A 22871-nucleotide genomic window follows, 5' to 3' on the forward strand; every position below is an offset into this window, starting at 1 on the left:
ATTAGTCTTAAACCTCCACCGCACTGATCTGACAGCACAGTGTGTGCTCTGCTGTGTACTGCAGGTAGACACTGAGTATCTGAAAACCCAGATGTTTGAAGTATGGTGCCCGCTGTATGTGGCCTATTTCTCACAGTTACAACCCCCTTCTGCTATATGATGTCAGACCACTAAGAAGCAAATCATTAGGCCAAAGCCGAGAAATCCTAACATCTGTTTCTTCCATTCTGCTCTCAGCCTTAGCTCATTTTGTGTGTGCTGTAACTCAGTAGCGCTATTCCCAGCTGACATTACACTGCCGGGCTTGCTTCTGGGCCAGCCATTAGAAGTTACCCAGAGGTACTTCTGGAATTACACATGGAGAGGGGATAAGAGGCTAAACTGAATTATCACACCTTTTAAAAAGCACTCCTGTCTTGACGTTCTTTGACATTTATGAAAGCAACACGAGGATGCAGTCAGGGTGTGATTTTGCATGTATTCCTTTAATCATTGTTAGCATTTGACTCTTTGATCATTTACACATAAAGTTTTCTTTCTCTCGGCAGGAATACATGGACGCCAACAAATGCATTGATGAACTTCTCAAGCAGCTCGAGGAGGAGCGCCGAAACGTTCGAAGGTAAGAGGTTCTGCCTGAAGATATCAGCAGCTGCCTGCAATTCATTGCCAACCAGAGGCTGCAGAACAATGTTGTTTGGTTTTGAGCTTGAGACAAGCTTTGTGCACAGTTCTTGAGAAATGCTTTTTGTGTTGGAAGCACACTAAAAGTGGCAGACAAAGGGGGAGACTCCAAGCTCAGTTTGGGGTTGACTGGGGGCATTTCTCATGGAGGTCCTTTGGAGCAGATTTGCACAGACAATGGAAATGAAGAGCTTATGGAGATGCCAATCTAATGACCTTGTCCCCTCAATGCTGCTATCATCCTTTCCCTTCCAGCGATGCACAGCCCCCATAGAAAAGAGAGACAATTTTTAAACTTCACCCTCTTTTGTACAACCCTTTCTCCATCTCAATGGAGCTGTATTCCCCCGGCTCAAAGTAATTTTCCCCCTGAGTGAGCAAAGAGGGGCTGGGGGTTGGACAGAGGGGAAAGGGGAATAAGGGTCTCAGGATCGGTGGCTGCGGGGGGTTAAATGACCACTGACCATCCCCTTTACTCGGCCAGGACAGCCCCTTAATAAAGGAAGTGATGTGTAAAGGAATGACCCTCTCATCTAAGTCATCCCCACCCAACTTTCTAAGACATCTCGTGTGAGAGCCAGAGTGACCTAATAGCCACTTAGATGACCTGTGCAAACTGACCTGGGGACCAAATGGTTTCAAAAGCCTTGAACTTGTACAACTGCAAATGATTGAAGTACCCCGATTACCCTGGAAGCTGCATGTGAAACACAAATGCCCCGAGTAGTGTAGATTGGGCATTAACTGGTCATTAACCTGCCAGCGCCCTACCATGGAGTCCATGTGATGTCTGATTGCCCACTAGTGAAAAAATAGTGGATAAATGCCAGTGGGCTCTCTTCATGGTGCTCCCTTTTCAAAGCTCTACCTGTCCAGCTTCTGTCCAGCTTCCCATTTACTGTTTGTACCCCATGTGAGAAGGAAAAACCCCCCCTTTGGAGTGTACTCCAACCTGATCCTTCTAAGGTTGTCCAAACTGGCTTAAAAACAAGGTTAGTACCCTGTTTCTGATTGGGTAAATTATACCTTTAAATGATCTAATGCTACATGGCATTGTACTTTGAAGTGCTTAAGCGTTGACATGTAAGCGTTGTGTCTTAGCCTTTGGCCACGTCTCTTCCTTTTGCTCTTATCTCCGCAAGGCATCAAACTTGGTCTTCTACAATGTTTTTCTAGCCATTGTGCCATTGTGTAAAACGCTCAGTCAGTAAAAGTAGACAAAACCTGAGAAACCAAACCAAACCACTAACGGTCAGTTTGGTATGTTTTAAAAAGGACTAGACCGATTCTCTAAGTATCCCCCAATGCACCCCTGCCTTGTAAAACTGACATTTGTTTCCTTGAGGTTCAAAGATATAAACTCACTCATAACTCAAAGTAGTTTTTGCCATTTGAAGTACATCTTTCAAGTCAGTATCTTGATTGAAAGAATCATGGATAAAGGCTCCAGTTTTTCACGTAATGCTGGTGTCTTGAGGAGAAGTGCTATTTACAAAGATTGCTTTTGTCTTCCATGGGCTCCAGTGAGAGATTCAACTGTGAGGGGCTCTGCATTGTTGCAAGCCTCTAGATGTTGTAAACAAACCAGTGGAAATCCGTACTTTGAAAATTCCTTGTCTTTGAAGCTCAGTTTTTAGAAACAACATACCACCAGCCAGGATTTGTTCTCATTTCTTTTCCAGTGTTGTTCGATTCAGAGCGGCGACAGTGATGAATGATTTCACAAAGGCTTTTGTTCAGCTAAAACATAGACCTCGACTTAAAAAAAACCAAAAAAAAACAAAAAACAAAAAACCGCCTCCTTTCCCTTATTAGGCAGCATCTCACGATGCTGTAGATGTCTCGCTCCACCCCTAAGAATATGGGGCCCATCAATCAGTCAAGAGGAGAAAGAGAAGCCCGTACATTCCTCTAGTTCTTTGCATCCTTCCTTATGACCCAGTGACCTACTACATTCATGGCTCTCATTGTACCATATTATGGGGTAGTTTCACACTGGCAAAGTACACCAATTGGACAATTATGGCTGATCTCTGTCCTAATTTCACTTTTTTCTTTTATGTTAGAAGGCAGATACTACTTTCATTTAATTGCTAAATATGTACATCTTGGTCTTACTTTATATTTTGATCAAATGGGAAACTTCTTTTGTCCAGTTTCCTCAATTTTTTTAAGGACACACTGCACACCATGCTGAGATATGCCAAGTTTTTAGGTAATAACTCTTTGGAAATCACCTTGTTGGTGCACAAATACTATTTTATGTCTTTCAAACTGTGTTATCTTTGGAATTTTATATTTAGACACAACACTGGTTCATCCGTTGAGTGTTTTATGCTTGAATGATTCATAGGTCAGCGTTAAGTGGCTTAGGAAATGATAAATAATCCTCTGAAAATGGCCAGTAACAAGTACTAGACTAAAAGTGAGTGAAAAAGTAGCTAATGTCCAAAAAAAGCTTTGAAAGACCTCCAGAAAGCCTGGAGGGCTATTGCCCGAGAGTGCTTGAATACATTTCAAGAATATCTGGCTCATTGGAAGCAAAATATGAAAGAAATGAGTGGTGGATCGAGACTTTTGCATTTTTATAAATTAAAAGAAAACATGGATGTGATGTGTTGTGCAAAAGCTGGAGTTTTCACTGATGTTTGCCAAGTGGGTGTCATCTGTACCTAAACAAGCTCCAAATGTCGCAGAGCTACAGGTGGTAAGTGTAAATTAATGAAAAACATGGATTATTAATTATCTGAATCTAATTAAAGATAATTTTGAGTGTCAGAAACACCTGCTATATCCTCGTCATCCTAAAGCCCCATGAGTTCGCATGCAGATACACAATCGCCGTCTCTTGCACTCGGTCGCAGCATCATTGCTCGATGGAGCACAAAGCCCCAGTGGGATGCTGGCTGGCCTCTCCCACTCGATCTATTCAATGTGACCACGTCCTTGACAGACGGAAACAAAAGCTCCACGGCACAGTTTCAACATCAGATGGAGCAAATCCAAATTTGGAAACATCAGACACGTTGTACAGTTGGACACCAAACCCAGGGTTTCCAGTTATTCATCGTTTGTTTGCAGGGCACTCATTAAACATGATGAAATGTCTTTTTAAAGGTTTACACTCTCATTAGTGGTGGCCTTGATATGCCGCTGACACACAGTTGAGTCAGGGCAGGTTGGATGTGTTGAGGAAAAAGAGTTTATTAAAGTCGTTGCTGAGTGACAGACATGTGGTGGTGGGGAACATATGGATGCTCTGCAGCACTAAAAAGCATGACGGGCGGGGAGTGAGTTTGCATGACCTCTTTTTGACAAGCTGCTGTGTCAAGGCACCGTGACTGTGTAATCTTCCCTGTGGATTAAAACAATGCAGATTAGTTTTTTTCCCTCTTTCCATCTCTACTTTCCCACTGTTGATTTGTCAATGTGCTGAGCTGGGGTTTTTTGTTTTTCCACAAATCTTCCCCTGACCTTGTTTTCAGTGGCCATAGCTGGCCAGTGTAAGGGGTCACATGGCCCAGAGCTGGTCTCACCTGCCATTTTCTGCCTGCTGGAGCAGATGGCGTTTGTCTGTGACCCTTTCCACACCTTGGAGGACAAGGAGGGATGAGGAGGGTGGCTGGAAGGCGGTGTGGGGTAGGACTGAGAGAGGGGGGGGGCTCCCTCATAGCAACTGGGAAGTGGGGAGTTGTGATGAGGGAGCAGGGAGGGAGGCAGGGGACTCAGCTGGAGATGCTCGGGGCTTAGGACAGGTTGCAGGGAGCAGGCAACTGCAGCTGCAGCCCAAGTCGAAAGGACATTGACGACGACATCTGCTGATCAATAAGCTATTTGTCATGTTCATAGAGCAGCCCCGCTCCGAAGACGGCAGAGATAGAAAGCGGAGGTCAGATCAGATGTGCTCTTAGGTGGGGGATTATAGCTAATAGGACTTGCTTTGTGTAAGTGAATTCGCCTGTGGGTGGAATTGAAATTGGTCCATTTTTTCTCTGAGAAGCAGCTCAACATTTCTGCCTATTTGTCCTTGATCATACAATGTTTGAGCTTTAAGACCAACTATCAAAGACTGACTGGAAAGTCAAGAAAGTCCTTTCTTGAGCTGCAAATTCTCAAAATTGTTTGAGCTATTAAAAGTTTTCTGAGAGACTCTGAATTTTCTTAAAGTTTGTCCTTTTTAAGGGCTCGTACAAAGCGCCTTCGCCTTTAACAGAGGATGGTGGCATTAAGTGAGAGAAAGAGCTAAATGAGTGAGCCTGTAAACATGCCAGAGAAAGAAAGACCACAGGAGCACAAAGCTGGGAAACCGCTTTACAAATCTGGACCTTGCTGATGTTGCTACAAGCCATATCTGGCCTCAAAGACGCCTGTGTGCTGCCGGCGGTCTGAGCAAGATGAAAGGCTGTAATCCTCAGCTGAAGTATGCGGCGAGGCCTGCTCTGCCGATGAGGAGGTGGATAGGGTTCAGCCTCCCGCAAACCCCTCCGACGCCCCGAGGATCTGCCGTCTCGCTTGGGCGAGAGCCATGCATTTTACAACTTTAATTGGATAAGTTGACCGGTCTAATGCAATAATTTGATCACGCTAAGCCTTAAAGAGATCTAATATGCTCCCAAAGTATATTTGTGCGCCCTCTGAAGTAAATGACTGAACCTAATCCATCCATTAGAGGTCACTTTACGGCCCAGGAGTCCAGACTCCAAAATATCTTAAAGGAGCAGTTAGTGGGCAAATAAATCAGTCTGTGAAACCCTCATTTAAACCTTCATGCGAGGGTGGAATTTGCCTTTTTAAATTTGTTGGTATTTTTCCTCAAGACTTTGTTATTTTTTAATAAAATGCTCGATTAAACCTTGTGGAGTGTAAACCATGAACAGCCAGTGGTAAAATGACAAAAGTCTCTGCTCTTCATGTATAATTATCTGGTTTTGCATATTATTTTCCTACTTGATGGCCAGTACGAGTTGTTTAGCAGCCCAGTATAAATTATCAGTCGGTGGCCGCCAATAACATAACCGTGACTGCGTGGTTTCACTCTGCTGAAAGGAAGATATGATGAGTTAAGTGTGGTTTAAAAAAAATCCAATTCAGAAGCTGTAACTGTGACTTTTCCTTTCAACTTAGCTTTCCCTTTGTTATAATATTTGCTTAATTTTCACCCATTTGTTTGGTTAGTTTTAGGCACCAGAGATGCTTGGTTTGGTTTATGAATGTTTTTGCTAAAATACACCCTTGTAGCATAAATCTTGTACTATAGAGCTGAATTTATTGTGTACCGTGTGTTCTATGCTCTGCTTTGTGACCAGAGGTTACACGCACTTCACAAAGCCACTAGATTTATCTTGCTGCTTACCTTAAATATGGTATATAAGGCAAAACACAGTTTGTATAATTCTAATGAGCTTGAAAGTCAATATTTGAAAGTCAATACCTTTATTCTTCAGCACAGTCTGAACTCTCTTAGGCAGCTTTTGTGTCATGTCTTCAAGTAGTCTTCAGGAATAGTTCTCCATGTCACGGGTTGCCGGGGCAAGCCGTGCGAATTATTAAGGACCCAAAATGCAGGTGGCTTCTGAGGTGAGCGAGCTTTATTGCGACAGTGATGTACAACACAAAAGAAAGGATGGCGAGAAACAGAACTGAAAACACTCTAAACTGGGAAAACTAAAACTTAAACAACAAAACCTGAACATGAACGAGGGTACCTTGCAGGGAGAACTACGCGGGGAGAATGCACAGGAAGACGGGGCAAAATACACAGAATAACCGAAGGGCATAACACAGACGAACCAGCAACAAGGACGAGGGAACACACACTATAAATACACACCAGTAATCAGGGGATGGGAAACAGGAGGGAAACACACCTGGGAGACATAACAGCTGACGAGGCAGGGGAAACGAGACCTTCAAAGTAAAACAGGAAACACACTGACTGAACACAACACACACCAACTAAACACAGGCTGGGGGACACAGACATAGGGACATGAAACGTGAAGCAGGAGAATACAAAAACCCAAGATAACCAAAACCACAGAATAATAATAAACTTAACATAAACACGGAGTCACAGACTCCGGACCATGACACTCCAGGCTTCCTGAAGGACATTCAAAGCTCTTCTTTGGATGTTTCTGCCTTTTGTTCTGTTCTTTGTCCACATGATCCCACACTGCTTCAATAATGTTGAGGTCCGGGCTCTGGGGAGGCTGATCCATGACTGATAGTGCTCCACTGTGTGTTTTTCTTGACAGTGGGTTTGGGTTGTTTTCATGCTAAAAAAAAATTAAATTGCGCCAATTAGACTCTTTCCAGATGTTACTGCATGTTAAAGTCTGATGGTACCTTTCTGTGTTCATAAATCATCAATTTTGACAAGATCTCCAACAACACTGGATGAAATGCATACCAAACCATAACAGAAACTCCGTCGTGTTTTACAGATGGCTGTAGACACTTTTTTACCCGTCTCCTAACCTCCATCAGACTTGTTTCCACTAATTTTCAGTTCAGTTCTTCTGCAATTTTCATACCTCAGCTTTTTCTGCGTATTTCCCTTCTTTAAGAATGGCTTCTTGACAGCCACCCTTCCACCGAGACCATTTCTGATGAGGCTTCATTCAGCTGAAGGTCTACATGCATCTCTCAGGTCCAAGTTTCTTCAGGTTTTTTAAGGACATACTACACACCAGGTCGACCAAACAAAACATTCCTTGGACTTGACTCAAAATGAGAATGAATGAGAAAAAGATGTAGAAAATGTCCAAAGAAATAATGCTGAAATTTGTTGTAAATAGCAGTAAGTTGTTAACATGTGTGAGAATTTGTTTTCTTGAAGGAAGTAGCAAGTCGACAGAAAAGATTCTTGTTTATCTTGACCTCACTTCACTGTGAACACAATGATAACCTCACTGAAGCCTGAAGTTAAGGAGGTGACACCGCCGCCCTGTGACATAAGTCAACACGTGCTAGGTTATCTTCTCAGAAACTCGCTAACTCTGTCTAGCTGGGACGATCTTCCCCATCCCCCCACACCAAAACAGTCCAGGCCCTGGTAAAATACATGCATCAGTTTTATGGAGCTCATGAGAGGAAAAGGTTAATCGAATGGTTTAATGAGGCCTTTTACCGAAGCGTCTTCAAGGTCGTTTTCATAGGTGCATTCCCCTGTTCATTGCATATGAGAACCTGCCAGTAATATGCTTCGCCTCCCATATCATTCACCTTAAGCCTTCATGTTTCTGATGTTTTCTGATTGGTTTCAAGGTTAAGTACACTGCAGAGCCGTAGTGTACTGGCTGTTTTTCTGAAAATAGCTTAACCTAATGGATCTGTCCTTTCCCTGTACATGCAGTGTTTCACTAAACCATTTTCTAGTGGTTTCACAACATGCATATGCAGCGTTTTAAAGGACTTGTGACACTTATTCTTGGCATTTCCACTGAATGGGGTATTATCTGCATTCCTAAAAGCAATTAGGTGCACTTAAGAGACTTTTTGCCAGTGGGATTTTGTGTAATGCCTAATTACTGCTGGTGTTTCACCGGGTTCTCAGACACTCAAGTTAAATGTATTGTACTGTAAAGAAACACTTCTACACATTAGTATATTACTTTATCTGATTTCAGCTGAATTGACTGTTCACCACAATGTTCAGGTCTGTAAACTTTAGTTGAGTTCTTCACCGTACAGTGAATAGATTTTTGTCAAGATCAGCTCTAGGGTGAATATGTTATGACTCATTTTATGCTCCTGAAAGTGTGCCGTTATTTTGACTAAAACATGTGCTGCGAAGCACTCCGGTAAACATCCTCGCTTTAAGATGAGCAGATTGATAGAGCCCGTGTGGTTTTCATTGTTGACACAACCTGTGTGGTGGCAGTCACAGTGGTTGCAACCATGCTATTTACCCCCAGCTCAGGGCTCTCTGGAAAACATCCTCATGTCGTTGAGGAAACAGGAAAGGGTGAAAATGTGTGAAAATCAAAACACTGCAGTCCTGAAAGTGGGTGTCCTGTGAGTCTCTGATGAAGTGATAAGTTGTAAAATTGAATGTTTCTTAAAGTAAATGTAGAATAATGTTTCAGGACAATGTACTGGTCAGTTTTAAACAGAACTCTGGAGTCGGATCCTAAGTGGAGCAGGTGGGATGGATAAACAAACCCAAAGGGCTACAAATTAGACTATACAGGCCTCAGCTAGTATGTTAAATGCTCTTGACAGTACAATTAGAAGAAGACTGAACAAGTATAGTTTGTAAGGTCTTTCGGGAGAAGGAACAAAAGTGCCTAAAGACGAACATGGCAGCACAGCTTAGGTTTGCATCTGGACATAACACAAGACTTCTGGAACAAAATCATTTGGACCAAAGTGAAAATGTGTGGTCATAAAGCACAAAGCCAAACACCTCATATCCACTGTCAGCATGGCGATGGAGGGGTGATGATTTAGGCTTTTCTTGTAGCTACAGGACCTGGACACTTTGAACTCCTCCGTATACCAAAGTATTCTAGAGTCAAAAGTGACTTTATCTGTACAACAGATAAAGATCGGCCCAAAATGGGTGCTGTGACAGTACAACAAATACAGAATGGCTGAAAAAGAAACGATTCAAGGTGTTACAATGGTCCAGTCAAAGTCCAGACCTCAACCTGATTAAAATGCTGTGTTGGGACCTTAAGAGAGCTGTGCATAAACCTCAATGAAAGAAGAGTGGGCCAGAATTCCTCCACAATGATTTGAGAGACCGATAACATGAGACACAGAATAATTACTTCAGTTATTTCTGCTAAAGGTGGTTCTTTAAGTTACTGAATCATGAGGTGGACTTTTTCACAGGGCTGCACAAACACATAGAACTGATTTTAGAGAGACAGGTGGAAACAAATTTAGGTGGGGCAAACAATCCCAAAGGAGGGGAAAGAAGTAAAACTAACATTTAAACTCAAACAGGAAGTAACCAAAGGACAACAAATTGACACTGAAACATGAAAACGGAGGTGGGAGAGAGAAATGTGAGTGGTTAGAAAACAACAATAGAAACCACTAAAAACAAGTGGCTACCACAAGGGCCACAACATATGCTGCTGACCATTAAATCATAGCTATTAAGAAGACGATAACTGTCCATCTTAACAAGAATTAACACAAAAACATGATGTGCTTAAGTCTCTGTCAGTGGTGTAAGGCGCTGCATGGATCATGATGAACATAGGGTGGAGAAAGCAGTTACAGATGCAGGAAGGTGGGGTTTTAATAGTCCTGTAAAACCCCACCCAAGTGTCCTGCATTTTGGGATAATCTTCCCCATCTCCAGAGATGAGCTCCTGCAGCACTGCTGCAAGAGGGCCCGGGGCTGTAACCAGAAAGTACAGCATATAAACACAGTGAAAAAGTGAATGTCAGCTTCTGTTAACCTCTTGGTAGCTGGAGAGAGGCTGATGGTTGCTTTAGATCACAAGGACTGCAAAGCCTTGTTAAACGTATTACAGGTAAAGATCAATATCAATTTAGAGACTCCCCATCTGGTTTAATGATTGGTTAGAGTTCACAGTTTTCACTTTTCGGCTCTGAACATAGAGCTGGTCAGAGGTTCAATTCTCATCTTGCATATTTGAGTCAGACACTCCATATTCTCCCGATGGATCCATTGGTGTGCTTGATGGCTAAAAAGCACTTGAAAGGCATAAAATGAAGCGGTGAATGAATGCTCGTGTGACTGGTTGAATGTGGCTTGTAGGGGAAAAGTGTTCTGAGGGCTCGGCTGGAGTACAAAAGCACCATTTAAAGCGTATCTAATTTTGACCTGCATTTGACCATCTCTAAACCTAATCGAGCTTCTAAGTATAAGTAAGTAAGTAAAATTTATTTATATAGCACATTTCACAGATAAAAATCACAAAGTGCTTTACAATAAGCACTTTCTGATTGCATAAGAATTAGAGGATGCATTAAATGTTGTGTATTCTAAATTTGCTGCTTTCTTTAAAAAAAAAAAAAGTCTTTCTGCTGCGAGATCTAACTGTCCCTTTGATTAGAGGAGGATAAAACTAAGATTACCCCATAATAGCCCCCATTTGTGAATTGTAATCACACAAGGAATGCTCTTTTTCTTAAAAAAAGATTTACTTAAGTTTAATTAAAGATACCGCCATCAGCGTTAATCCAGCTCATTCCACTCCTAATGACTTTAAACATTTCCTGAGATCTTCCAGAGAGGAAAATCTCGGTGCACTTGATGATGTCTCACTGGACTGGCATCGTCCCCCACCCCCCCATCAACCCCCTTCCCTGCTCTAATGAAACATGACCGAAGACTGCGTTGCGGGTTTTCATTGTATTACACACTTCATCTTGCAACAAAGAAGTGAAATGACACACATGTAGATGCTCACTAACATGCAGGGAGTCTCCGGAGGAAGCCCCGCCGTGTGATTTGCATCTGTCTTGTGCAGATCCAGGGCAAGCTAGTGTTGGGTAAACAAACAGGCCTGCCTGTCTGCAGAATGGCATTTCCTTTACTCATCATTGTGCACAAAATACTCCCTGAACCTCTTCCCAAAAGATTCCCGTCCATGTTGACAGCTAAATATCCACGCCTAGCACCACCGACGTGTTTCCAAATGACTTTGCACCTCTTGCTTGCTCAGACATTTTAGATGGTTGCTCTCAGAAACAAATCTCAAGCCCAAACGTTTGGGCTAATCTAGTGTACGATTAAAGGCTGACTGGGAACACACACCTAGACTGTAGAATCGACCAGTCTGGTAATGACCTCAAGTGACGCACGCCGGTCGCCCCTGGTCGCTCATCTGTGATCAAGCTGCAGGGGATTAATGTCACGGAGGGAAAGTGTGGCTGACCGCCAGAGCAGCGGGCCGACAGGATGTTTGTGCGTTCGTGTGGTGCACTTACTCTTACTTTTCTAAACATTTCAGGGCCATGTACTACACCTGAGTGCACCTACACTTCACTACAGTTGAAATATTGCCAGCTGCAGTGCTTTAAAAACTATCTGTTGTATTTAGCTCCATCTGGGTCAGCATTATCATGCTGCCCACAAAGTAATGCATCAATTATTTAACACTGGAAGGAACTGTTCTTCATAATGAGCACTTTCAAGCCCTCTCTAGCCTCGAGATATCGCTCTGATGAAATGCGAGGCATATCCAGTTCGACGGCAAAGCAAGCTGTGCGTTCGTTTTACGTGATGTGTTTATATTTTACAGGCCAGTCCAGGAATCGGTGCTCGCTGTTGTCTCATTTTAAATAATTTTTTTTGGGTGGTAAATTGAGCCAAAAACTTTAATTTGTGCCAGATAAATCCATTTAACAAGGTTACTGAAAGCTTTGATTCCAGCATGAACTCTCCAAATGGGAAATTTGTTTTGAACTCACTTGCAAAAATGCAGTTTACACATCGTGACAGACTTGTAATAGAGTATTTTTGCATGGCTGAATTGCTACTTTCACTTCAGTAAGCGTCCTAAATACTTCTTCAACCGCTGCACACATACTACTACTACGAGCACCAGCGTCCTTCTAACCCAAAAGGACCTCAGAGGTGCTGACACTCACGCTACATGCAGCCACAGCCAGCATACCTCAGACCACCCTGCACCCTATTACAAATCCATATCGACCCACCGGCCCTCCGGCCACTGTCCCAGCACCGGCCTGTCTCCTTCCCTGTACCCCCTCCTCCCTGTGGAATGCTAACCTAGTCCGAGTGTGTGTGTGTGTGTGTGACAGTGGTGGAGCCAGGCTGGCTGTGTGGGCGGCCGAGTGTTTCCAAACAGTGGAATCTGTCACTGACACCCCTGGCAGAGCAATAAGTGGCGCCTTAATGAGCTCAGCAGATCACTCAGCACACACACACACACACACGTGCACGTTCATATACGCATATGAATTTTGCAAACATCATGCGCACACACTTACACAATGGTGTTAGTGGACTTAATTATCACTGTGACAACGTATGGATTATATTTTGCACGTATTGCATGAAGACACGCACACAATAAACTGTAAATAAAGGATGGGAGTTGCCACCCTGACTTTACATATTAATTAGTGAAGTGACGATTTCAGCTCACGCTCACAGGCTTGGTTAGCAGGGTGCATAAGTGCATAGCACAGACGCAGATAGCTGCTAATTAGTGCTGAGTATCATACAGATAAAAGAAAAGAATTTCACCCAGCAACACTGGCACGAAGAATTCTTAGGCTGTCAGTAGAGTTGTTATTGCATTAATAAGAGTCCAAAGGGCTCTAACAGCACAAATGCAGTCACGACATCCAGTTCGGTAACAAGTGGAAAGACATCTATAGGCCTGGCTAGCTAGAATCACCTGTCATTATGCCACACACAACTTTCAGCCCTAATAATGGCGGGGAAAAGGGTTTTGTTGTGCTGGGCTATAAATATGTGCTTACAGTAAGGGTGGTCTACAGGGATTGACTCTTTCAGACATGGCTTCATTTTTCAGTCCCAGACGTTGTGCACGTGTACAGTCAGACTGTAGTCTATATAGTAGTGTGCAAAAGTCTTGAATCACCCCATGTTTCTTGATATTTTGCTTTGTAAATGGGAAATAGATGCAGTGATTTACTGAAATATGTGCAAACATACATGTAAACACACACTAAAGGCAAAAAAAACAGAGATTGTACAATTCTAACAAGCTCAAAAGTCAGTATTTGGTGTGACCACCTTTATTCTTCAGCACAGTCTGAACTCTTTTAGGCAGCTTCCTTCCTTCCACTGAGACAATTTCTGATGAGGCTTCAGTAGATGATCAGCTGATTCATCTTTAGAAATGAAAAGAAAATGATGTGTTTCTGTGACAGGTTGCCAGAAACAAAGTGGCTAAAGATACCATTTAAAACCAGTTCGTTGCTGAGTTGTCTTTTATGTGTTGTCACAGCACTTGTTCATCCCTTCAGTTATGTTTCTTTTGATGATTCATAGGTCAGTGTTACGTGGCTTAACAAAAAATGCTTCGGTACAAGGACTGGACTAAAAATCAGTGAAAGAGAAACCAATGTCCAAACAAACCAGAAGAAACAAGAAGAAGAAACTTGGAGACGTTTTGCTCAAGAGAAGTGAAGAAGGTCTAGCTTGGAAGCAAAATATAAAGATATGAGGGGCAGCTGAAGACAAATATGCACCCGTGCACATCCACCAGTGTATACCTAAAATGTACGGACTTTAACTTCACATGCTTTCACAAACCCATTCATTATGCAATTACAGTTGTCAGCCCATGCACGCACAAACACACACACACACACACACACACACACACACACACACACACACACACACACACACACACACACACACACACACACACACACACAATCATGCAGATATGCACTTATGGTACCATCATTATGTAGTTAAATGGAAGTAAACAAAGCTAAGCAAACAAGCATCGCTTATTTCCTGCAGGAAAAAAACACAGTGAGCCTCACATCTGTTGCACTGCACAGCGCTACTCGCTGTTTCGGCGCTCCCCGTCGATCAAATTAAAGCCGATATTTCTTGATTACTGTGCGCGTCCTTGTGTTAATGCTGACTCAGCCATTCATTCATCTGTCTTTATTTTTTTTAACCCAAATGGGACAATGGTGTGTAATTGGTGACCACCTGCTCGTAAAATCAAATCTCGCTCGCTCCACATTCAGATTTCCCCTCACGAGACAGCTGCGCTTATGATAAACACAATTACCCCGCTCTGCGTGACACTTTGGTCACGAGCGCAATCATCGGTCATCATGAATCTCTCAGAGTTTTATGATGACAAATGACAATGTCGCTGCCGGCTTTAGGAGACATCTGATAATGAGTGTCACTTTTTTGGGGCGGTTTATTTACCTTCCCTTATCTTGACGTGAGCAAGCCGCTCCATCAGCCTCCTGCAGACTCATTTTGCTTCGCGTGATTGTTTGCTGAGGACATCACTGACAGTGGCTGTAGAGCACAGTGGCAGCGATGGCCCCAGCTCTAAGTTTCCCCTGTCCTTTCTTTACCCTCTTTAACTGAGCACTCCTGTCACCGGGACCCTTTTAATTCTCCCCTTTTCACCCATCCGGTGCCCGCCTCCTCCTGCACTGGTCCTATTGGGGAGTAGACAATAGAACCCCCCCATCACCCTCCTCTTCTTCCCCACTTTTGCCTCTTCATCCCCCCCCCCCCCTTCTCATCTCCATCCTCCCTGGGTTGAGGCTGCGGGCTTCATGCTGCAGTTAGTCACAGCCATTCAGCTGGGACTGATTGTGATTGTGGCAGATGGGCCGGAGTCACTCGGCCCAGCAGACCCAAGCACCTCCTTCACTTTTCGTCTTTTCGCTCTCCTCCTTGCTCTTGATCTCTTCCTCGGTTGTCTCTATCTGTCTTTTGTCAGCACGCTTGTCTCTTTGTGTTGCGGTGTTTTCCCCGTCCACATTTCTCTCTCTTTTTTTTTGTACAAGGGCTCAATTTGGCCGGCTTAGGCCTCAGAGTAGGTGGTTGTCAGATCATTTAATGGGGACTGACACCCCCCCCCCCCCCCCCTCCCCGATCTCCCCACAGAGCTCCCAATTTGACTATTTTCCCATTTTTGCAACTTTCTGTATGATCAAACAAGGGTGCCAGCCTCAGGAAAGGATCGACCAGGTGTGCAGGGAGACAGAGTGACTACCTGAAAGTTGCAACTTTACCACATTTTTGCATGTGTGAGCTCTTCTGTTCCCCCCCCCCCCCCTGCTCTGAAAGGAGTCCACTTAGTGGAACATTACAAGCCGGCTGCTGCTTGCCTGTTCATGTCCCCTTGTTTGAGGTAAAGATTTGCACCCCCCCCCCCCCCCCCCCAGCCTACAACGCTGTTGTCACCCCCCACCTCCTAAAAAAAAACAACTCCTCCTTCTCCGTGCAAACCCCCACCCCAGCCTCCCGGCCCTCTCTTTCCCCCCTGAGGAAAGATCCACCTTCAGAGAGGCAGCAGAGCAGCCGTCTCCCTGAACACATGTTAAACGTCCTGTAAGCCCGAGGAAGAGGAGGAGGGAGGCAGTCACAGAGAGAGAGGGAGAGGGAGGCTCGGAGACAGACAGCATGAGAGAGAAAGAGATAGAAGCGGAGACAGACTGAGGAGAGAAATATTCGGAGGAAAGATAAAGCCGGGAGGTGGGGTGGTGGGCGGCAGATCGGAGGCACAAAACACTCGGTGTGTTTGTGCGTGTGTGTAAAGAGGAGCCTCGGAGCGCTGAGGGAAGCGTGCATGTAGCAGGAAGGGAGAAGGGAAAGCGGTGTATCGGGAGAAGTCGGTGCACGCCGGCAGAGTGAGGGAGGCAGCAGAGTAGGGGAAAAAGGAGGGGGTGGGGGGTGGGAAGCAAGGACTTTGAGAGCGAGGAAGAGGGAAAGGCAGTCCGGGGCAGAGCCGGCAGCGCTCTGTTTGTGGATGTAAACTTTGTCATCTGCGGGATCAGTCGGACAGCAGCTGCGGAGCAGGAGGAAAGCGTGCCAGTGGATTACCATGCGTGTCCTCTGAATGCACCAGGATGCTGCGTCTCCACGAGGGTAAGGAGCGAGCCGGCGTCAGCCGCTCATGACATGGCAAAAAAAGAAAGAAAGAAACCTTGTTTTCTTGTAAGATTTGATTGTGACTGAAGTACGCTTGGCTTGTTTGGGGATTTAAGATGTGCATCACATGCATGCCGGCAGGTTCACTGTTACCTCTTTTAGGCTTCCTTACTTTGTCCCGAGCTGCAATATTTCCAAGTAATGCCCCAGAGGGGGACATGTTTCATATAGAAGGACTGCACACATGTGCGATTTGCACTGATTTGCGAGGGGAATCGCATGTTCTGTTGCTAGTGGCAACAGCATGGGGTCAGGGGTGCTGCATAGAAAAAACAACCCACTTTGTTTCTGACTGATAACACCAGGAAACAGACAAAGTGGAGGTTAAAGAAGCCCGGCTTTGCAGGGATTTGTATGTGCAGGAATGCATAGGCTTCAATTCTTTCCTTATACACTCACTCTCTCTGTCTCGCTTGCTCAGGCAGATTAAGATTTCCTATCCAGCCCACTAATCCCACACTGAAATGAGCTGAACTGGTTGAGGTGGTGGACAATAATATGGAATATTATGTATATATAGTCTTTCCCAGTGATGTAGCGTTAAGACCTGCAGTGTCAAAGTCACGGCAGGTCAGTAGGGGGGGGGGGTCTTCCCTTATAGGCAGCCTAATTTGCAGCAGACAGATAGATGCTCAGTGCTTGGTGCCTGCAGCCATCGCAGGGATGCCGGGGCGGCTTTATGTTTTTGGGCTGACTTTGTTATCTCTATAAACAGAACTGCTGGGGAATAGAGAAATGAGAGCATGGGAGAGCATGGGAGGTATCATCACTCTCTTGCTGGTGTTGTCAAAGCGCCAGAGAGAAATGCCATTCTGTCTTTTTTTGAGTTAAAGAGAGCTTTTTTTTTGCCCTGGGAACTGGTGCTTCCCATCACAAGAGCAAAAAATAGCATCTGGCATGGAGTGGATGCTTTACAGCTGGGAATGCCAATGAATGTAGGCAATCTATGTGAAGGGTAACAAACAGCAGATTAAAAGGTGTTAACTTAAAGCACATTACGGTTGCAGCAGTACCCCAGTATATGAGGCACTTAGGTATATACTGAGGTATTCAGCAGCGAGCGGCCAAACAAAGCCCTAAAAACTCAGCTTCATACTTGACACTGATCCCCCCGACACACACACACACACACACACACACACACACACACACACACACACACACACACACACACACACACACCATGTTATCTGCTATTTGTTTATGATTTCTTTTGCACCAGCACGTTCCTGACGCCCAGTTTCCACCGCAAAAAAGGTAGCACCAGTATTGCAGACGTCAGAAGCACCTACGCGAACCAACCTTGATTTATTTACCCCTAAATCCTGCTGCTGGCTGGTTCTCAGAAGGCCACCAAGAAGAAGTTATTGGAAGGGATGGAAACGGAGACAAATTGAGGGTGGACATGTGTCAGCTGTTTGGTCTGGTTTCAGTTTAGAGCGTTTATCGGGGAGCACAGGAGCAGTCATTGATATCAACCCCACCGACCACGGGGGAGGCAGATGTGTTGCCACAGTGGGCAGTTTGAGCCTGTTGCCCTCTCTGAAACCTACCTGGGGATTACTGGATAAGAGGATTGCCAAGTGGAGGGATTTGATTTTATAGAATTAAAACTGTAATTCTCTCCATCCCAGCCATGCCACAGTGCAACCATTATTATCATCCGCCCCCCGTTTGCCCCCGGTGCCACACTCTTTTATGACACACTTATTTCATTACTGCATCGTGTGTCCTACATTTAGCCAGCTTTGATTTAACGGTCAAAAGGAGTTCATCACGTGCTGGTGGAAGTTTTGCCATAAGTTCGTTGGTTGGAGTAAACAGTGAGTGCTGCAGTGGTTTGGATGCTGGATGCTGAGCCTAAACGACCCACATAAGCCTTCCTGGAACGTGACAACCATCCCCACTGAAGGGGAAAACAGTCAACCCTACAATATGCTGGACAAGCGTGTTAGAGTTTGCTATATTTGAGGATTATTTGCATAGTTAGCTGCGAAAAAAATCTATGGTTTCTTTGCCCTGTTTGTAGTGCAGCAGTAGTCCCACCACACTGCCGATTTTGGGCTGTTTTCCAGTTTTTGCTAGCAGATTGAAAAGGACTGATGCACCTTTACAGCTTCACATGTGGGCAGAATTTATTTGATTTCTGTAAACAGATCAACAGAGTGTACCACAGATGCCAAAAACAGACAACTTTTAACCAGGAAACTGAGTCTTGAGTCCTGTGTGGGCCCATTTTTCAGTTTGGGGTGTTTTCAGAGGCTATTATAGGTTATTCATAGAAGAAAATGATGGTTTGGGTTAAAATAAAGTATTTGTTGCTTATCTGAACTTGATGCATCTACTACAACAGCCTTCAGCTGCAGGTCAAATATCTGGATTCCTCAAAATCTTCAAGAACCTCAAAGAAGTCCAGCAGCTTTCATACCAAGCACTTTTGACCACTTTGACCTGGCACTTCTTCGCAGCACCACCAGAGGTTGTTTGCATCTTGAACACATTTTCAGGTCACGTTGACAGCTTATGAAACAGCCTACGGGATTGCTGTTGGAGGACAGTCTTGACAGATGACATAACCTGAGTGTTTACTTGTCAAACAAAGGCTGGGAAAAGACGACTGTATTTTCTTTCCACCAGTCTGCCTCACTCTCACTCCTGTGCATCCGATTTCCCCAACTTTTCCTCCTCCCCTTTGGTCTCCTCCCCGTATGTGGCGCTCTGTATTCGGTGACCCTCAGCTACCACTCTGGGCTCAGGTCAAACAGAATTACTGAGGAATGTCCCTCTGTTCAATGGCTGGCCCAGTGGGCCTCAGCATGGGAGCACTTCCCCTTCATTGACAGCCAGAGGACTTTCATTTTGAAGGAGGGAGGGGGTTGAGGGCTCCTTCCAGACAAACTTTCCCATATAATTCCCAGAGTCTTTGCAGCGCTGATCGGCACCGTGGAGCCGTAAGCCAGTTTAATGATGTATACGTGTGAGGCACATTTCAGGATCTCGCCCGCTTGAGTCTTGTTGAGACACTCTGCTTCTGTGACTGCAGGCCATCCAGCTCAATTAAGGCTGCTTTGAATGCATTCCTCCCCCCCTATCCCCCTCAAACTGCACATAGGATCCCTAAAAACAGTATGCAGAGCTCCGTCAGGCTAATACAAACCTGTTTTTGCCAATACATCATCTGAAAAAAAAAAAAGAAGCTTGGTAAAGAATCCTGACATTTTGCGACGCAGCTATTTTTTTGGATGCATGCAGCCACAATACATTTAATTCCAACTGAAGTCTCATGCTTTGGATGTTAACAAGTTGGAAATGCAGAACAATTGGATTATCAGATGTCTTTTTTTCTTTTTCTATCCTCCTCTGTCTCCCCGTTGGCTCAAGTTAGAGCAATGTCACTCGGGAAAAATATAAAGTTTAATGGTCTGACACAATTTATAACCAATAAAAGGCTTTTATTTGCTAGCTATCAATGGTCTATTGCATGAGCTGACTGTTTTGCCTGGAGACAAAGCATTGCCCAGACACCCTCGCTGACTGTTAAGTGATGTCATTAGAGCTGGAGCATTTTTGTGGTTTCTAAACAGATGAACTTGCTCCATTTGAGTTCAAAAAGGTGCGAAAACTTCTGGGTTGGGTTTTTTTTTTTGCATTTAAACTGCCTGTTTTCCAGTCAAAACTGGCTTAAAATATTGCCTCTGTACAGAAAGCTTCTTGGCTTGCAAATTTTTTCCTTTGTAAGGGCTTTTATTGATAAGTCTTAGTGTTGGAAGGGGGGGGGAGCAAATCCCCAAATTGGATTTGTTTTTTAGGTCATAGCACTGCATGCCAACAGTTTACAAGATAATATGGTGTTGTCCTTGTTTACTTTACACAGGCTGACACACTTTCACAGTGCGTGCACGCACCTCACAAGTTTTCTCGCTCAAAGCGGTCTAAGCCTGATTTGCCAGCGCTCCCACTTGTTTCATATTTCTCTCCTCGTCACGGTGACGCTTTCAACGGAGTGAGCCGTTTATGAGGTTGGAAAAGGGGGTCAGTGTCGTATTTGAGGTTGCACGGGGGCGGGGAATGTCAACAAACTTCAGCTCCCCTCTATCTTGGCTGTAAATCGTCGGATAATAGTGAGAGAAACATGCGGGACCGTGTCCAGAGGCTGAAGGTGTTGGCGCAGCTGGAAAGGAAATGGAGAGAGGCTGCTGGAGAAGCTCACCTTTTGAAGCTGTAAAACTCTTTTCCAAACACTTCTCTTGTTGTATTTTAGCCGTTTGGTGACAGTCTTTACTTAGAGTGAATTACGGCAGCGTGCAGATGCTTTTAACTGCTTGGTTACCAACATGCCAGAGGGCAAGAACAGGAGCGCTATGGCAATTTTGTGAACACATAAAAGAGAATTACTGGGACCAGACATATTTAAAGATGGAAGCTACAGTGCAAAGTGACTCTAAGTAAAGCGATGCAACTAAACGCATGAAAAACTGCCTGCATCACACATGGAGTATAGTTATATTAATGCCATGGCTTTTGCAACAGATAAGATAAGATAAGATAAGATAACCTTTATTAGTCCCACACGTGGGAAATTTGTTTTGTCACAGCAGGAAGTGGACAGTGCAAAAGTTATGAGGCAAAAATTAGAATACAATAAGAATAAATACAGTACACAACTGTACAGAATAGAATAAAATAAAATACTATATACAGTAGAATAAAATAAAATAAATATACAATAAGATAAAAATAGAATACAAATACAAATACTATATACAACTGAGTAAAAATACAACGATGACAGAAAGGATTATTGCACTTAGTATTATTGCATATGTATGGATGTGTGTGCTTGATCAGTTAAAGTCTTTATTATGGAGTCTGACAGCAGTGGGGAGGAAAGACCTGCGAAATCTCTCCGTCCCACACCGTGGGTGCCGCAGTCTCCCACTGAAGGATCTGCTCAGTGCTGTCACAGTCTGCTGCATGGGGTGGGAGATGTTGTCCATCAGGGATGACAGCTTAGCCGCCGTTCTCCTGTCACTCACCACCTCCACTGGGTCCAGAGGGCATCCTAGAACAGAGCTGGCCCTTCGGATCACCCTGTTCAGTCTCTTCCTGTCCCCAGCAGAGATGCTGCCGCCCCAGCAGACCACGCCATAAAAGATAGCAGAAGCCACAACAGAGTCATAGAATTTCTTCAGGAGTGGGCCCTCCACTCCAAACGACCTGAGTCTCCGCAGCAGGTACAGCCTGCTCTGCCCTTTCCTGTAGAGGGCGTCTGAGTTATGAGCTTCCCAGGAACACTGAGGACACATATGTGTGCCCGCAGAGGTGGATTGCAGTAGAGATGGCTGACCCTTGGCTCAAATGCGTCTTGTTTGCAGCACCTTTGTCTTTATTGTATATGCAGTGGCCGTTTGTCCGCTTCTGTAAAGGGCTACTGTTGTGTTGACAGCTGTTGTAAAATACCCTGTAGCCTCTGCATGGTCTCCATGAGTCAGCAGAACCTTCTAGCATTGTAGTACAGTAGTACACATGAGTCTCTGTTCCCCAATTACCTCAATGCAGGCTAGCCGGGGTGTGAAATACAGAACAATGGATGAAATGTGTGACTTGGTTATATGTATGTGGATGCATTTATAGCACTGAACATGCAAAAAGTGCTACATTAGCATTTGCATCTTCTGGCAGTAATGCACTGTTCAGGGTTACTGGACTTTTAAAGCTGAGAAGCCTGTGTGGAAAGGCTCACTGGAGTGGTGTTATTAAAACCTTCTGATGGTAATTTGAACATGTTCGTGCGTCTTTCAGAAAAACATCCTTAATGATTATATTAATCTGAAGTCTTCTGAAAATGTTGCTTTGTGCCTAAATGTGCACCATGCTCACTTTTCAATTGAAGATGTAATACTACTGAGTTCTAGTGACCTTTACTTGTCACTTTCAACAAAGTACATCTCACAGTAGCCATGTGCAAAACTATGGCTACCTGCTACTGTGAGATCTACTTTCCATCCATCCATTTTCTTAACATCCAGTTCATAGGTCACAGGGGAGCCTACCTCAGCTGTCATGGAGTGAGAGGTGCGGTTCCCTGTTGTCACCCCGTTACGCTCCAACCACGTATGTATATGTTGCATGTAGTTTGGCCTAGATCATAATTGCTTTTTTAAGACTTTCTTACAATAATTTGAGAACAAACGAAGGGTTCACGGAGATATTTTTTGGCATCTAACGTGATCAAATAAGCAGATGTTTGAACAAGCTTCTGTATCTGCCAAAATAATGTCCTTTTCAGACTCCTTTCTATTACTATCTCATTCCAAACATGTCTCTATCATGTCTAAAGGAGCACTTTAGGCACCTTGCCATGAACGTGATAAGGGGAGTAAGTTAGTTCTATGAACCAGAAACTTCAATCAGCTTTTGAAAGCTGAAATGGCTCATTGGAGGAGGATTTTGAGACTTTTGACTTCAATAATTTGAGTGAAAACTGACTGGAAGTGAAAACTTTCCAGCAATGAAACAAGTTGTTCCTTTCTGTTAATATGATGGCATCTCATCCTAT

The 22871-nt window shown here is 44.2% G+C and overlaps 1 protein-coding gene across 7 annotated transcripts in view; it reads left to right on the forward strand.

Moving 5' to 3' along the window:
- The window catches only part of LOC147301875 (nck-associated protein 5-like), a 188662-nt gene that overhangs the window by 59486 nt on the left and 106305 nt on the right, over positions 1 to 22871 (forward strand). For 5 of the 7 annotated variants that reach the window (XM_086282914.1, XM_086282912.1, XM_086282913.1 and 2 more), the window contains one exon: positions 549 to 622. In XM_086282914.1, the coding sequence (XP_086139040.1) occupies positions 549 to 622 (74 nt within the window). Of the gene's footprint in view, positions 1 to 548; positions 623 to 16073; positions 16250 to 22871 lie in introns of those variants that run through there. The other 2 variants (XM_086282917.1, XM_086282918.1) reach the window with 1 other exon arrangement.

The sequence above is a fragment of the Aulonocara sp. 'chitande type north' Nkhata Bay genome, linkage group LG23 (genome assembly GCF_057382095.1).
Source record: "Aulonocara sp. 'chitande type north' Nkhata Bay isolate Kocher_YH1m ecotype deep benthic linkage group LG23, A_spYH_male_GT1.1, whole genome shotgun sequence".
Taxonomy (NCBI): Eukaryota; Metazoa; Chordata; class Actinopteri; order Cichliformes; family Cichlidae; genus Aulonocara; species Aulonocara sp. 'chitande type north' Nkhata Bay.